The following is a 17,120-nucleotide window of genomic DNA, read 5'->3' as shown; positions in this document are numbered from 1 at the left end:
CTCTGAAGGTCAGAGGTCCTTTTCCCAGGTCCTTCTTAAGACAGCATGGAAGTCGAGAGAAGAAGAGTCGGCCAAAGAGACACAGCCAACAGCCTGCAGCCAGGCAGTGTGGCAGCGTGTCTGCTGGGTGCTCGGAACCGTGCCAAGTTCCTCCTGTGTCACCTCCTCAGAGCCCACACCAGCCACATGAAGTAGGGGTTCTTCTCTGCCCGCTGCATGGACAGGGACAGAGGATACATGTGTATGTGATCGTGGGCCCCGCAAGTCTGGAGCTGGCTTTCCACAGCTTCCTAATGTCCCCCATGGGTGCATTTTCTCTGGCCTGGCTCCCTCCGGATTCAACTCCATTCTTAAATCAGCACTGACACAGGAATCGCTAACCCAGCTTTCCCTGCTGAGAAAATCAAAGGGTGCAGACACTAAACTCTCAAAACCTCAAGGCTGTTGAAAAGACACAGCGCTACAGCTCGAACCCAAGACTTTCACCAGCCTCCGTGGCCAGCTGCAGAGCCCCTAATGCCAAAACCCCGAAAGCAGCAAGGGTTTTCCCAGCACAGAGGGTCTGGTAACCCAGTCCCCAGCTGGTCATCCTTTGCCAGGCAGCTGTCAACCTGAACCCTCCACACACATTCCAACACAGACCACGCCTGTGAGTCCCTCTCCAGCAGTACGACTGTCACTCACCACAAAGGGTCCACTCTTCTTGTCCTTGCAAAAGCTGTGACTTCGCCTGGGGACAGAGGCAACGGGGGACACCTGCCGGACAGGCTGCTGGCCATCCTGCTCCAGGTTCTGCGGAGGCACCTGAGATAGAGAACACAAGGAAAGAATTTTAGTGGGAACCCCTGTTCACAGGACAGGCATGTCACAGCATTAGAAACCCCCACTGTCATGGTCATGGGTAACATCTGGGTAGCAGGTCTTGGGCCCAAGTGGCCCACTTTAACAGCTGCATGACCTCAAGTAATTCTTTAACCTCTCCGACCTCAACCATGTGGGAACAAACAATATTAACAGCTTCAAGGGGAAACAGAAATTAGACGCTTGCCCAGAACCTGCACGGCATGGTCCAGCCACCAGAGGGCAGGCATGCCTGGCTCGTGGACCTGGCCCACTGGGCCTCCAGTTTGCGAGCCAGTCACTGCCCATGTTGATCTTGTGGTCCTATTTTGAACATCTTCATGGAGGGCATGTAGTCTGAATTCCTCTCAGCTACACACTGGGGAACCCATCACAGTCTAACACACCCAGAAGTCCAGAAAGTGCTACCTGCCACACTCTACACAGATAAGCCAGCAGGCCCAGAGAGGGCAGGTTAATGACACACAGCATCAGGAAGGGCGAGGCTAGCCCCTGCCCCCATCCCTATTCGTGACTCCCTAGACCTCCCTTGGCCTGCCGTCTCTTCCTGGCTACTTGCTCACATCCCTTGAGCATCCTAATCCTGCAGGGCCTTCTCTTCTGCTTCTGTGTCCTTTCTGCTGGGCTCATTTCCATGCCCCAGTGGCATTAAATAAATCCCACCCACATGTCAGTCCGGCCTGTTGGTGCTAGTCTTGAAGGCCAATCTAGACTACGGTGTCAGAACCTCAACACCCGATGAAAAGTATAAAATGTACTGAACTGAGATGAGGAACGGCAAAGAGTTTCCAGGCTGATACTTTTTTATCTTCAAACAGACCCTGTGTCCTGAAGTTAAAGGCTCCTGTGGCAGCCCTGGACATGAACGCAGCTTACTGAAGGACGCTCTGGGGTGAATTACACACCAGACTCTTGCTGTGGTAAAAATTAAGTAAATTCCTGTACACCAAACAAACAAAAAGAAAACAAAAACAAACAAACCAAACTTCATACCCTGGACCAAAACTGAGGCAAAAGAGAACAAGATCTTAATGGAGAAGCTGAAAGTAGAAAATGTAAAAGGAAACAAGCCTCGTATTAGCCAGTGGCTTCCAAGACACGGCATAAAAACACAAGTAACAAGGAGAAAAGGACTTGGTCAACCCAAAACACGTGTGCTTAAAGAACACCATGACGACAGTAAAGAATCCACTCACAAACAGGAAGAGAGTACGCAAGTCAGCCATCTTATTCCCACAACATATAAAGAGCAATAGCAACTCAACAACAAGGAAACAAGTCAATGGAAAATAAAGTTGGATCCAAATAGTAATTACTCCAAAGAATTATACCAACAGCCAAGTGAGCAACAGAATGACGCCAGGAGCAGAGGAGAGCCATGGCTACCAAGTCCTTGGCTTGCCCAGACAACAGGCAGATGAGGGTGGCTTATAAAACACAGGACTTCCTGGGGTGACAAGGACTGTGTTTGAAAGAACACGGATGAAACACACCCTCCCCCAAGGCTGTCCTGGGTCCCCAGGACAAGCCCACCTGGGCTGGGCGTCTGCACCGTAGCTCCCACCTCCTCCCCAGGTCCTGAATGGCCTAGGTCTGTCTGGTCATTCAGATGGCTCCTTTCCAGACAGTTCCCCACCATCCCAGCACTACCTTCTGCCTGCCAGGACCTGCCAGTCTCCAGGGACCTCACTTGCTCACTGGTTTCAGGTTGCTGGTACCTGGGCAGTCACTAGAATGTTCTACGGGACCAAAGCAATCACGCAAGCTTGGACACAGCCAGGGCAACAGAGACATAGATTTGAATCTAATTTAAACTAAATAACACACAAACAGTACCTGCCACTCCACCTGAGCGGCGAGCAGCTTCAAATATGGCTTCTTCTATTCCTCTCCTGCCATCCTCCTGCCTCAGCTACCAGAATGGTGGTACAACAGGCATGCCTCACCATGCCTGGCTAAAACATTCCTTTTTTATAACTGAATACTATTCCACTATAGGGCTATACCACATTTTATCTTCCCAAGGACCTTTTCGGAGACGGGGTCATACGCAGCCCAGGCGGAACTCTGGAAGATGACCCAGGCACATGTCACCCTGCCTGACCAGCACATTTGCTCCATGAACACTGAGCAGAAGCCCAAGCTCTAAAAGGCATTATATAATTTTTTTAACGTGCATTTATTATTACTGCATGGGTATGATATGAGAGGGTGGGGGCATGTGTGCCACGGGCGTGTGTGGGGTCAGGAGTCCATCCTCTCCCTCCACCTTTCCAAGGGTCGCAAAGATCAACTCCAGGTCCCCAGGCTCACCCTCTGAGTCACCTCACCAGCCCCTTCCTGTTTCCATGTCCAGAGCAGAACTCTGTACAGTCCTCAATTAAAGGGAATTGAACTTGGGCCCTCAAGCTTGCCCACGCCGGATTGGATTTTAAAAGCTGTGAGGTCAGCAGAGCTCTCAACACCACACCTCAGGGAGCTTCAAACCAAGTCAACTCCACCCCAGAGACTTCAGCCTAACTGTTCTGGGATGGGGCCAGGCCTGGATGCCACACTGGATTTTCACCAAGTGCCACTCTCTCCCACAGGAAGGGATGAAAGCACCAGACTAAACTTCCTCATCCCTGTGGTCTCTGAAAGCAATCACAAAACAATGGGGGTCATAAAAGAACCCAAGCCATTCCTGGGAGTGGAGGGAAAAGATGTGGCTGGGGAGGGGTCAGCCTTCACCTCTGGAAAGCACACTTGCGAGCCAAATTAAATCAGTAAGGTAAATGAAATACTATCACCTGGCCTGGGACAGAATTTTCATAAATGTTTGCTAAGTAAAAAAAAAAAGAGAGCTGGGCCTGGAGGTAATCTCAGCTACCAGAGGGAAAGAGAGGGGAGGGGATTGGAGGGAGGGGACAGGACAGGAGGGAGCAGAGGCCAGTAACCTCAGCAACTAGAAGGGAGGGGGAGGGAGAGTAAAGGAGAGGAGGGGAAGGGAAGAGAGGGAAGGCCAGTAACCTCAGCTACTGGAGTGGAGGGGAGGGGAGGGGAGGAGAGGGGAGGAGAGGAGAGGAGAAAGAAGGGAAAGAAGAGGAGGGAAGGAGCAGGAAGGGAGGGGAGGGGAGGAAAGAGGAGGGTCCTGAGGCAGGAGCATTGCAAATTCAAGACTTGCCAGCAAAAGAATGAGTAAAGCCCAGCCTAAGAACAGAATCATCCTGTGTCAAAAGAAAAAAGAAAATAACTCACCCTGGTAGCTGCTCACCCAGCACACAGGATGCCCCAGAGACCCTGGGTTTCAATCCCCAGCACCAGCAGGGAGGGAAAGGAAGAAATGGGGAGGGAGGGATGCAGGAAGAGAGAGAAAGGAAAGGCAGGGAGGGAGGCAGGGAGAGGGGGAGAGGGGACACTGTCCTTATAACCACCCTTTGGTGTCTATCAGTAGCTGGACTGCATGTGAAGACCCTCCACAGTAAGAGCACAGACACACTGCCTGCACCTTCACAGTCTGACAGCAGTGCAGATGCCAGGGAGGAAGCCCAGATACAGTCCATGAGGAACCCACTTCAGTCACTGCGGAAGAGTGGCCTTGTATGTGACGTCACCCTTTGCTCTGAGCACTGGTTCTCAACCCTTGTGCCTATAGTAAAACATCTTAACTAACCACCCCCAAAGTGTAGGAGTACCCCAGAACACTGGCATGTTTCACACTAACTATATCCCCCATGTCCCCTGGCTCTAGAGCAGGGTCAAATGTGACCTGGCTCACTCTGCATGGGACTGCCCCGCTCCCTGGAGGATTCAAATGGAAGCTCTGAGTTCTGCCTAAATGGCAGCGATAACCCATCCCAGAGTGACGACAAAATGTCCCCAGAGGACTGAGGATGTAGGCTCACCTGCCTAGCAGCCATGGCCAAAGGTGTCTAAGGGGCATGGCTCACAGGCTGGGAGAGGCCACCCTGTTCCATCCAGCTGGACCTGCACTTCTGATTCTCCTGCCTCCTGAGTAGCTGGGGTTTGGGGTCTGCACCACAAGACCTAAAAGGCAAGCATTCTGCGAGGGGCCTCGCTTCCTGCACCCCCACATTCCCTAGATGACTGAAATTCGCCTAAGCACCCAACAGAAATACACCACTTGTGTGTATGTGATGTGTATGTACACAACCATGGAATAGTTCTAGCTCCTAAGGCATACAGTGCCATCCCAGGCTGCAGAAATCCTCACCAACTGCAGGGAAGAAGTCTTCCTGCTCCCTCTGCCCCCGGAGGTCTGCAGTGTTTAGAGCCCTGAGCTGAGGCCTCTGGCTTTTCATTTTCATTCTTTTGCATGTTTTTGTTCTTTAAGATCAAGAATCAGAGAGACTCAAGGAAGCACAGGTAGGGGTCAGGAGGGTCAGGCCTTGAAGGACAGCCTGTGCTACATGAGACCCTGACCCCAAAGTCAACCAAAGGCCTTCCTGCAGGAGAGAAGCAGGAAGGGAGAAACAGGAAGCTAGTGTCTCCATCCCTCAGCCTTGAGAAAGCTGATCCCTGACAACTAGCCCTCCTGGGGCCTGGGCACTCAGGGCCCCTCTGCAGCCCCGGCTCTCTGTTGCCAGCTGCCAGCGGGACCTGAGGTGCTGGCGGGTTGAGCAAGTGTCACCTTCCACAGCTCTTCCCTCTCATGCTGCTAGCACAGCTCCAGTGAGCCCCTCACAAGAACACGCAGCCTGCAGCAGCCTTCAGCTCCCCACAGCAGGGCTTCAAGGCTGGGAACTGCCATCATTCCTGAACGGTGTGGGCACAGGAGACACCAGAGGCACGGAGAAGTTCCATGGCAAGTATGGAAGGTTCTGCATGTGGCACTTAGAAGCCTGAGTTCCCAGAAGATCCGCAGGTTTGAAGCTGCATCCCCCTAAACACTCCTCACAGTCCCCTTTGCCAGGCTAGCCCCCTGGTTCCTCTCCCACAGGCTTGGGGATGAGAAACTGTTTGCCGCAATCCTGGGTTGTGCTCTACTTTAAAGACACTGTGACCTGAAACTGCAAGATAATGTGGGAAGGGAAGAAGCCAGCACTGGGTACTAGAACTGCGGAAAATGAGTCTCTCTTCTCCAGGAATGTCCAGCCTGTGACATTTTGTCACAGCAGAAAACACTGCTCAGGCTAGGCTGCTGCCTCCCGCTGAATCACAGGACAATGGCTATGCAGGGCTCTCCAGCTTCCAGGCCTCTGTCCCTGCTGTGGCCATCCCAGTGTCTCCTCAGGGAGTGACTGAGTTCAGTGCCTCCTCCAGGATGCCTTCCTGGGCCACTCCTCCAGCACTTCATTGAGCATCATGTAACTTCCAGGTCCCCATCACCCAGCCAAGGCAAAAAAAAAAAAAAAATCTAAGAGCTGCGCTGGGCTTCCTCCCCGCTTTGACCACAGTGGTCAGCATCTCATAGGCATCTGACCAGATCTGGGCTCAAGCATCTTTGCCTTTTGCTGTGTGACCTGTAATACGTTTCTTAGTCTCTCTGAGCCCTGTTTTTTGTGTTTTACTGCCTATTTTACACCTGTAGCAGACCTTGTCCACTCCCTAGTAGTAAGGACAGATACATGAACTGGTGCAAAGCCATCCTCCTGTGTGCAGACAGCCTTGCTGTCCAATCAGAACGGCAGAGTCTCACATCCCCATACACAGGCTTAGAGGACAATGGGAGGAAGCAGAAAATCCATACTTCAGGTCCTCTGACCCTTGACCCCATCAACTCACTCATGTTATGAGCTTCCCAGAGGTTCTCAGGGCACCAAGTTTTATTTGCGCACACACACTGGTATCAAATTCCTTGTCACCTTCCCAATCCCCAGCCAGTCCCTCTGGTCACCACCTAAGGTACCTAAGACAGGCTTCTGCCTCTGGGGGGACCCAGAGTTGGGGTAAGCCAGCTTGTAAAACCCAGTAGGCCTCTTACAATCATTCACACACCAAAGATCTTTCTGGAAGCTCATGTACTTGCCGCTGGCTCTGGGGAAGACAATAAGGAAGCTGGTATAGAGCAGGCACTCCACGCTGCTCACGCAAAACGTTGGCTCTCATCCCCACCCCAGGCCGAGTGCTGAACCCACAATCCACGGTCAAGCAGACAGCAAGGGACTAACTTGGCTGGGAAGGTTTTCTAACAAACCATCTTATGACAGGAAAATCCACCTGAAAATGTGATTTCTCTGAGCAAATGATGTCATTTTCTCAAGGCTGTCCCAGGACAAACTGGTCAGGGCTGGGGCTAAGTACTAGCTTCACATGCCCTGCCCAGCAAAAGAAGGGAAGTGGGGAGAGCATAAAGAGAGTAGGAAGCAGAAACTTCGTGGAGTCTGGAAGGGTCTGCACACCTACCTGTCGGGGAGGTTTGCCTGAATACTCTGCTCCCATAGCCTCCACCATTCCCCAGAGTGCCTAGGCCTCCTCCACTCAGTCACACAAAGGCTGAGCCTGACACCCTCACTACAGATGCTTAAACATCAGCCAGAATTAAAATGACAAGAAAAAAGCACCATGTACTAACCTTAGGACCATCTGGCTTCCTTGCCTCCTTGTGGCAGGGTCCCGTTGTGGCCTTGGGTGTCTCAGCAGGGAGACTCGGTTTCCCTCTCCGCTGCCTGGCATCCTGCATGACCGACAGGCCCTCCTGGACCCTGGCTGGTGGGCCCTTCTCTGAGCAGGCCCTCTTGATGTCCAGTGGTGACGCTGGTGACATATAATCACGTGGGGGGGTTCCCCACTGCACTCCATCACCCTCCACTCCCTGACTCGTGAACTTCTTTGGTGTCCCTTTCTTCTGGTCAGAGGGAGGTGTCCTGGGGGAGATTCTGTCCTCGCTGTCTGGTTCCTGGGACTTGGCTGGGCCTTGCCTATTCTTTGCCTCCAGGTGCTCACTGGGGGAGGGCTTGCTTTCCAACTCAGCAATGCCTGGGGATTTTTTCCTGGAACCAGCAGGAACAGGGGAGAGTGAGGGACAGTTTTCCCCAGAAGCTGAGTGTGGTGGTGCCCACAGTGGCAGGCCAGACTTGGTGGTCATGGCTGCTGCTAGGGGCTCTGCTGGCTGCTTGCTCGGGCCAGGGGACTGGGGAGCTTTCACAGAGGTCCCCGCTTTTTTTCCAACACTGTCTGACCAGGGAGTTTCATTCAGGCTCCTCCGTCTCCATTCCACCTCCTTGGGCCAACCTGACCTCTCCTGAGGGGAGCCACTGGGCTCGGCTGGAGGCCTGCCCCTCTGCTCCTGAGCCTTGCTGAGCTTTCTGCTTGATTGCTCTTTATACTCGGCCATCAGAGCATCAATATCGAGGACGCCAGACCTGTAGCCATCTCTCACCTTCCCTGGGAATGTCTCGCTGATCACCTCTGTTCTCCTTTTGACCAGGAGACTTTTGGGGCGCCTCAGGACCGGGGAGGTCTGTGGGGCACCCACGCCTGAAGATGCCCTGGTCCTGCTGCCCTTCACAGTTTCATCCTCTGACCGTCGATGACTCCCCAGAGCATCCACATCAATAACTCTGTCCCTGGAAGGATCCAGAATCCTGTCCCCAGCAGATGATGGCTGCTCTGTGGCCTTCGCATGTTTTGGAAGACCCTTTCCTTCTTCATGTTCTCTGCCCTTGGCCCAGCCCTTACTGCTGGCAGGAGCCCATGGCTCTTCATGGCTAGGAGAAGCCAAAGTAGACGTAAAAGAGTGAGGTGACAGAGGGGGAGTCGTTCTTCTAGGAGGTTCCGACACATTTTCAGGCCCTGGTTTAACAACACTCTTGGCCTTTTGAATATCGGGAATCTGGTAAGTCACCGCAAAGAAAGTTGCACTGGGTTCAGCAGACGGCCCCGGCTTCTCCACGGGGCAAGTCCTACTTTGTGAGGCTCCTGGCGTCAGTTCCCGAGTTTGTGCCTGGTGAGACAATGGAGGTCTCTTTAAGGCACAGGTTGAGGAGGTCACATCATCTGCAGGTCTCTGTTGCTCTTTGGAAGTGTTCTCTGGCGTGAGAAGGCTGAATGCATCAAACTTCACATCGTGTGGCAGAGTCCGCCGCCTCCACCTGTCCATCCTTGGCTCTGAAGGGTTGGATCTCCGCATTCTGACTTCAGGCTGGGCCAGCCTTGGGTTATCCTCACTGGCTACTTCAAGGGGACCTTTCTGCAGAGACAAGGAGTTCAGTCTTTCCTGTACTAGGGAGTCACAGGGTTCGGCGGTGGCCCTGGATGGAGGATTTGAAGAGCTATCCCAGGATGGACCTATTTTGGGTCCATCGAGATCTCTGCCGACCACAGAGGTGCTATGCCAGCTTGTCACGACCCCTCCTGTCCATTTGGAGGGTGAGAAACTGCCCCCAAGTCCATCCTGTGGCTTTGATCCACTGGCCTCCTGACCCCGAGCTGCCCATAATGAACTCGCCCTCTGGCCAGCACCTCCATGAGCCTGCAGCGCACATTCCAGGTGAGCAGAACTGACCTCCTGGGACAGCTGCCGACCCTGCAGTGAGAGCCGGGATCTGCCACTGCGTAGCGTCACAGCCTTCTCCTCGGGCACCCTGGAGACTGCTTCACTGTGCGCTCGCTCCCCTGTGGCATGCACAATGTCATACTTGGGCTGGATCCTCTGGGACACAAGGGAACTTTCCTGATGTGTCAGGACAGTGTGAGTGCTGTGCCCTTCTCCCATGGCCTGTGTCTCAGGGACAGATGTGGGATACTGTATTGGCTCTACACCCACAAGGACAGCTCGTCCCAGCATCCCTGGGTCAGCATGGCTGGACCACCTAGAGCTGTCTCTCTTGCTCATTACTCCAGGAGGGTCCCTCCCTAGCCAATAGCCTTTCTCAGGCCTGGGTTTGGGATCTGGGATGTCAGCCACATCATGAGGGGATGTAGGTGAGAGACAATGGCCTGCCTGGTCAACCACTGTGTGTCTCTCTACATGATGTTCAAACATCGTGGCCCACACCTTCTGGAAGCTTCCATCATCTTCTGGACTGACTTCAGAAGGGCCTGGGTCTCCTGGTGAGTATTTATGCTGACACTTGTCAGGGTCCTGGCCAGAAGCATCTTTGGGTTCCATCTGCCTAGTCTTCTGGGGAACCCCAGACTTCCAGGAACTTTTTGTGGTGGGGGTTCCATCCAAACCATGTCCTTCCGTATGCTGAAAAATGGCAGAAGACAACATTAGGATTTGAAATGGACAGGAAATGGGGAGGCAAATGAAGGGGCTTCCCTGTTAAAGCAGCAAACTGTCTCTCAGATGGCTCAACCTGGAAAGCACATGCCACCGGGCCTGGTGACCTGAGTTCTACCGCCAGAACCGAAGCTGGAGGGTAGGCGCTGCAAAGCGGCATCTGACCACGTGCCGTGACACGCATCTCCCTCCATACAGCAATAAAAACAAGTTAAACTGTTTAATTAATGAAGAAAAAACAGCAAGACACAATAAATGTGTGTTGTGAGGACACATCCATGTGTGTGCATATACTCGGAGACCAAAGGTCCACAATGCCTCCCTCTGCTGTCCGCCTTATTTAACATGGTCTCTCACTGAACCTGGAGCTCACCGATGCAGCTAGACCCAGGGGAATCTCTGTCTCCACAGCCTCAGCTCTGGAATTGTGGGTGTACTGCTATACTTGGCTTTTTCATGGGGATTCGAACTCAGGTCCCCAGGCTCGCACAGCAAACACTATATCCACCAAGCCAAACCCTACCCTAAAATACTCAATGCTGAAGAGCGTAGACAATACAGACAAACAGGCTTCTCAGACTTTGCAGGGACAATGCTGACGGCTTACTGCGGTTGACTGATGTGGGAGATAAGTCCCAGGCTCTACCATCAGGCTTCCCATTTTGTTCTTTTACCACAAGTTTTAAAAACCAGCAAATAGTATTTTTTATAGAGATGATCCCTGGTTAAATGTAAAGTAGGGGCTTATTAACCTCTTCTTTCTTGAGAATTTTTGAATAATCAAAATTTACAGAAAAATCGAATGTCCCTCAAGCCAAGCCCTGAGATTTAAGGACAGTCCCTACTAAGCCCAGCCTTCCGAGACCCATGCTGCACTGCCGCAGCCTCTGTGGTACCAATGGAGTGGCCATCACTGCCCTTCCAAGGCAGCTCCTTTCCTTGGGGACTCACTGAGGGGGACAAGGCCTTGGAGAAGCTCTTGGTCTATTATTCAGAGATAGCAGAAGTCCCTTTTGACACAGCAGCCCAGCAGCCACATGGCCCCAGCCACGCCACTCCCAGGTATTTACCCAAGCAAAGCAAAGCAAAGCAAAACAAAACAAAACAAACTGGGCTAGGGACGTAGATCAGTTAGTAGAGTCCTTGCCAAGATCCACAAAGCTCTGGACTCCACGTCCAGCTTGGCCCAAAACTGGGTGTGGCGATACACACCTGTAATCCTAGCCCCTGAGAGCTAATTCAAGGGCTCAGTTACAGCCAGTTTGAGACCAGCCTGAGCTACATGAGACCACATCTCAGAGGGGAGGGGGCGGGAAAGGAGAGGGAGAGACTTAGAGACTTTCTAATAGTTCAGAGACTGGAAACCACCCCAGTGCCAGCCAAAGAATGATCGCAAATCCCACTGTGGTCCACCTCTTGGATGGGTACAGCACAGAGATAAAAAGGGCTACAAGATGACCAACCTGAGAATGGTAACTCTGAACGAAGAGACAAGGCCAGATAAACAAGCACGTGACTGTCACCAGCTCAATTGAAGGTCTTAGAAATGGAAACCAGTCTCTATGGAGAGAAAGCTAACGGGGGTCTGCTTGGAGAAGGGCAGGCTGGAGACATCAGAGAGGCAGGGGTGGTGTCTGGGTGTGGTGTAAATGTTTGCCACCTTGAGTGGCAGCGGATGCGGGGAGGACATGGTGGAAGCTTGCTGTTCAGGCTCTTTATGGCCGCATTCTCATGTCTGTCCCTTGCACCTCAGCAAAGACGTGTCAAAAGAAAGAAATATAAGGCCAGAGAGAGCATCAACCATAAACAGTTACGTGACCATGTGACTGGGAGCTTTGTTCTACGAGCCAGAGCAAAGAAACATGGCTTTTGGCACCGGAACCGTTTCTATTACTGGGTACCGAGTCAAGGGGAAGGGAAAGAACTCAAGGAGTGAACTGGGCAAGGTTTCTCCCAAGTTCTTGTAGTCTCAAGTGCACAGACATCCACCTGCCTCTGCCTCCCTGACGCTTGAATAAAGCCACTGAAGAAGGTGCTCCCTCGAACTTTTTGCACAGAAAAAAAAATAAAACCAATGCCTGCCAGGCACCTTTGTGCATAGCCTTCGGCCCCAGCGCCAGGGACTTGAACATGCCAGCAGCAGTGGTGACAAGATTCTGCTGCCTTTGCCAGCACCTGGCGGATCCCAAGCTTCTCCTAGCCGAGACGGTGCACAGCACACTTACCTTTTCTCTCCTCTCCCCAGTGAGCTCGCCACCCAGCAGAGCACATTTCTCGTACCCGACCTCACTGCCGGAAGGTGATCGTGAGAACCTAGGACAAAGACAGAGTTACTCACAGAGTGACAAGCCTTGACTCCCTGAAGCCCATACTGTCCTCGGCTTGGGGCCCAGAAAGGCATAAACCTGGCCACCTGCCCAACTTCCTTTGAGAAAGGTGGTGTCATTTGTAATCATAGAAGGCACAAGGAATTGGTGGGAAAGATGTACCTTAGGCAGAGCATATCTGCATGGAAAAAGTCTGCCACTGGGAAGAAGAAGCAGGTGCCGGGTGCTGCTCCCAGCTCCACTCCCTCCTCGTGGGAGCCTGGGTGGCCTGTGGCCTCACCTGAGCCTCTATTTCCTCAGCTGTAAAGCAGGGATAATTAACACCTACCACCCTCTTTTATAGGGCAGACATAAGAGGCAAGCCATGACCCTAATAGCTCTGTGAAGGCGTTTAGGGAAGACTGAAGAAGCCCCGGGCGGGATAATTAATGGTTCTTCTTAGCAACTGTGGGCACAACACTCACCCACTGCCAAGGAGCAGCCACGAGACCTGAGACCCAAGACCCCGGGGGGGGGGGTGTCATCATATAAATGGGGACACGGACTTGCTTATGCTTCTCAGTGTGTCTAGTCAATCGCCCCTCTGGGCCTCAGTTTCCCTACTTATGCAAGGGAAGGAGGAGGGAATCTGAATCTTCCCATTCTGATTGTGTTCTCTGCAGTACAAGCCTGAACATGAATCACAAAGTGTCTATACAGTGTTTAGGGTTCAGGGCTGGGGGCTTGGGAATAAAGAGAAAGAAAGGAAACAGGGGAGGGGGTTCCAAAACATTTGAACTTGATCCCTACCAGGCAATCCATACTGCTGAGAGGGCATGAGTGTTCCTAATCTGAGACTCGGTTTCCCCATCTGTCACATGATCATGTGACTCCTCACAGGCACCTGGATAGCACAGTGAGACCCTGGGCATCTCTGCTGTCTTAGACTGAGAATCTCTCTTTCAAAATCTCCCAACATATAAACCAGTGAACCAGCATCCCTGGGGCAGGATGAGGGATGGCTCAGGGGTAAAGCCATTTGCTGCCAAGTCTGATGACCTGGGTTTCACATCCTGGACCCCTAAAATTAACTTTGGCCCCTGGCTGCACCAAGCTCCCAAGGCCTTAAGTGTTCCCTGGTGGGAAGCATGGTCACAGGGGAAATAACAAGGCTGGAGTGTGTGGGGTGTGGCACACATGGAACGTCGGCATTAGCCTCAGTGGCTCACTCAGTGCCCCCAGGACTCCCGTGATGAGGGTCCCTCCATGGAGAACACTGCCCACACTCTTTCTAGAGTCTTCTCCCAATCTTTGATGGAAGGTCCTGGAGAGGATTTTGGTTCTAATTCCAGCTCTATGGAGGTAGAATCAACAGGATATGGAGTTGGAGGTCATCCTAAGCTACCTAGAGAATTTGAGGCAGCCTGGGCTACATTAGACGGTGGCCCTGGTCATCTAGGCTCTATTGGTTTATTTGTTTTTCAATATATTCATGGAGGCTGAGGCCTAATCTCTCTCTCTCTCTCTCTCTCTCTCTCTCTCTCTCTGTGTGTGCGTGTGCGCGCGTGCGCGTGCGTGTATATGGGGGGAAGGAATGCTGAGGACAGAAGTGGGGGCTAGGGACAGAACCCAGGGCCTTGCATAGCGCCGTTTGAGTACTCTGCCACTGAGGCACATGCCATCCCTGCTCTAGTTAAAGGGCAGTCTGACCCTGGGGGCAGCTTAGCCACAGAACCAGGCTGAGCTGGAACTGATCTAGACTCCCCAACTCTGGCTTCTCCACAGCACCTCACCTTCTCACCCACACCTGTGAAGCAAGAACCTCATTTCCATCACTGTGCTCTTACAGTGAGTACCAACGGAGCCCAGCACCAGGGATGTCCCGACCTTCTTATCTGTGTGTACCCTGAGAGGCATCACTACCATCACCTCCCGCGGGTAATGGATGAGATGTGTGTGCAGGTGTTGGGCTAGCCCTGGGCTCTCCAGTGGGTGTTGAGGCAGCCTGAGGCTGACCAAGTTTCTAGGATGTGTCTACTTACGGTTTGGTCAAATCCACAGACAACGGCCGCGCCTGGGATGTCCTTCTCCTGACATCTGGCTTCGCCCCTGTGCTCTCCACAGTCCAGCCTTTGATCCGAGCCTGAACATTCACACCAGTTCTCTCCGACTCTGGCACTGTGGATGGGGACGCAGGGGAACTAGGAGAGGGCTCGGACACCACCACCAAGGCCACAGCAGTCTCTTCCTCAAACAGGCTGAGACGCTTCCTGATGGTCCCTGCAGACTTCTTCTCTGTCCCTGCAGGAGCCTCCTGCTCAGACCCTCCACCCTTGACCTCAGCCAGTTCCAGGCCTCTTCCTGGCCTGGGCAAAGGGGACCCCGGCTCCTTCTCTGACTGCTGGTCTGGCCTTTCCTCATCCTGGGGAATCCTAGGGCTGTCTGTATCTGTCTGTTTAAGAATGGTCCTCTCCCTCCGCACATGGAGCATCTTGGCCACCTCCTGGAAGTCTGAGTCGGGATCCTGAGGGGTGACCTCCATGCGGACAGGGCCCTCTGCGTTGCCCTTGGGCTGCACGCAGGCCTTCTCTGGGCTCTGGCTCTCTACTGGATTCTGCCCACCGGGCACCTTCCTCAGCAGTGTCTCTCTACTCTCAAACACAGCAGTCAGGTCCACAGACAGAGGCCTGGGTTTCCTCACCCACGTCTTCTCCGGAGGGACAGGGGGGACCTTGCCCACTCCACCTGGGCCTGGCTTTGGGGGTGGCTGGTACTCGAACACTGCTGACATGGGACGTCTCTTCGGATGGGACTTGGCCTCTGGAGCCCGGCCAGCAGGGTCCTCCACACTGTGGGCCTTTGGCAAAGGTTGGGCTTGGCCTGCCAACTTCTGGGACACGTCAGACCCAGCGTCCTTTGACAGGGAGGTGGGTCGGGGCAGAGTCACTGGGGGCTTTCGAGCTGGGAGGGCAGGCTTGGCGGCCACCTCAGGCCTGGCACTTAAGGGAGATGCCTGGGCTGTGCGGGAGCTGGCCTCCCGGCTCCCCTCACTAGTTCCTTTGCCCAGGTTGGGTCCGGGTTTGTTCATTTCAAAGAGGCCCACAGTGCTGGGGCCAGACCTCAGGAAGGTGGCCTTGTTAGATACAGACGGGCCATTTGGCAGGACTTCTCCTCTGCCTGCCTCCTGTCCGGCTAAGCCCGGCATCCTTTTAGCCACATCTTCTTTAGCCTCTCTCATGTCGATCTCAGCTGAAGGACAGGACTGGGTAGCACCAGCCCACAAAGATGTGACAGGAGTCTTTTTCTCAAGGACCTGCTCCTTAAGGAAAGGCTTGGGAGCAAGGGGCAGAGGGAACAGGTGGGTCCGTATGGGGCTTTCTGTACTCAGGACTCTAGTGGAGGGGGCCCCAGGGGCATCCCCAGTCTGGCCAAAGTATGTTCTCTTCAGGGCTTTCTCCCTGCTGATGTCACCGAGGCCAGGCCCCGCCCTCAGGGATGCAATAGAGCCAACTTCGACCCGCGTCACCATGGTTACGGATGTAGCTCCATGAGGATTAAGCACATCAGATATGAGGAAGCAACTGAAAAAAAAAAACCCAGTAAATTTAGCAAAGAGTATTTGTGAGACTCTGAGTGAGAGACAGAGAGATCTTAGACCCAGAGCCCCAGATCCTGATCTCACTGGGCAAATTTCAGATGCACTGCCATCTTCCTGGGGCCTGGAAAGGCACAGACAGCGACCTTCTATTCACAGGGGTCAGGCAAAGCCCCACGATCTGAGGCCTTGCCTGGCTCAGTCTGGAGTCCGGCTTCAGTGGACTCGGCACAGAGAAGGTAAGTGACCACCCTCTGCTCACACAGCCACCCAAAGCAGGAGGCCCTGGAAACACTGCTGGCGAGTGCTCATGGAACCCAGTCGGCTGCCCCTCCCCCACCTCCCACGTCCTCGGGTTTTGTTTTATTTTGTTATTTTCACTCACCCTATGCTGTCTATTTGCTGTTGGTTTTGCTATTGAACAACTTTTTATTTCGGCTTCCTTGCTTGTTTTGGTTTTGCAGGGGCGAGAATGGAACCCAGGGCTTCCCAAGCTGCACATGCTCCATGCAAACCAGGTCCAGCCTCTTACAGTCTTAACAGGAGGAGTTCCGCAGTGGTTGGGAAGAGGGCTTATTGTGAGAGGCCTAGCTGTGCCAGGTGTACCTAGTACTCCACCTGTGTGCCCGTCCACCCTGCAGGCTGGTCAGCTTTGAGATCTGCTCTCAGGCAGGAACCCCCAAATCCTCCAGCAGCTGAGAGAGGTGGGGATGATGGACTATGTGCTTCGTGGAGTGGAAGAAAATGGGCCAGAGAAGTCCCCAACTGGTTTCACTCAGCTAGAACCACACCTCCCCCATAATGGCCCATCACTCCTTGCCTTTTGTTGTTGCTGTTGCTTTTTGAGCCAGGGTCTCAGGCAGCCAAGGCTGACCTCTTGCCTCCACCCACCAAGTGCTCTGACCACAGGGCAGGCCTCTCCACTGAGTTTCAGCCCTGCCCCTTTAAAATACAGCATTTTATGTCTTTCTCACCCTAAAAAGCATCATACAAACCTCCCTGCTCATGACCCACCCTGATTCTGCTATGAAAGCCATCCCTTCCCAAAAGCCCCAGAGATGGCCCTGCCCCTCCATGTGCTCAGAAGGGAGACAGTGTCCTGATTAACCAGGAACCTCCCAGGCCTTGTGTGATTCCTCCACTGTAAGAAATGAAGACAGACAGATTTGGACATTTTTCTCTCCATCACACA

General features: G+C 53.2%; 1 protein-coding gene across 1 annotated transcript in view; it reads right to left on the bottom strand.

The window, feature by feature from the left end:
- Kiaa1671 (KIAA1671 ortholog) overlaps positions 1-17,120 on the bottom strand; it is a 108,884-nt gene that overhangs the window by 91,339 nt on the left and 425 nt on the right. Inside the window, exons 2-5 of the mRNA XM_075983354.1 lie at positions 14,376-15,914; positions 12,253-12,340; positions 7,376-9,994; positions 685-804 (exon numbers count right to left, since the gene is read on the bottom strand). Coding sequence (XP_075839469.1) covers positions 685-804; positions 7,376-9,994; positions 12,253-12,340; positions 14,376-15,862 — 4,314 coding nt within the window. The 5' untranslated portion in view covers positions 15,863-15,914. The remainder of the gene's footprint in view (positions 1-684; positions 805-7,375; positions 9,995-12,252; positions 12,341-14,375; positions 15,915-17,120) is intronic.

This window comes from Microtus pennsylvanicus, chromosome 1 (genome assembly GCF_037038515.1).
Source record: "Microtus pennsylvanicus isolate mMicPen1 chromosome 1, mMicPen1.hap1, whole genome shotgun sequence".
Taxonomy (NCBI): Eukaryota; Metazoa; Chordata; class Mammalia; order Rodentia; family Cricetidae; genus Microtus; species Microtus pennsylvanicus.
The sequence above is the reverse complement of the archived record's forward strand: the minus strand, read 5'-3'. Positions and strand labels throughout refer to the sequence as shown.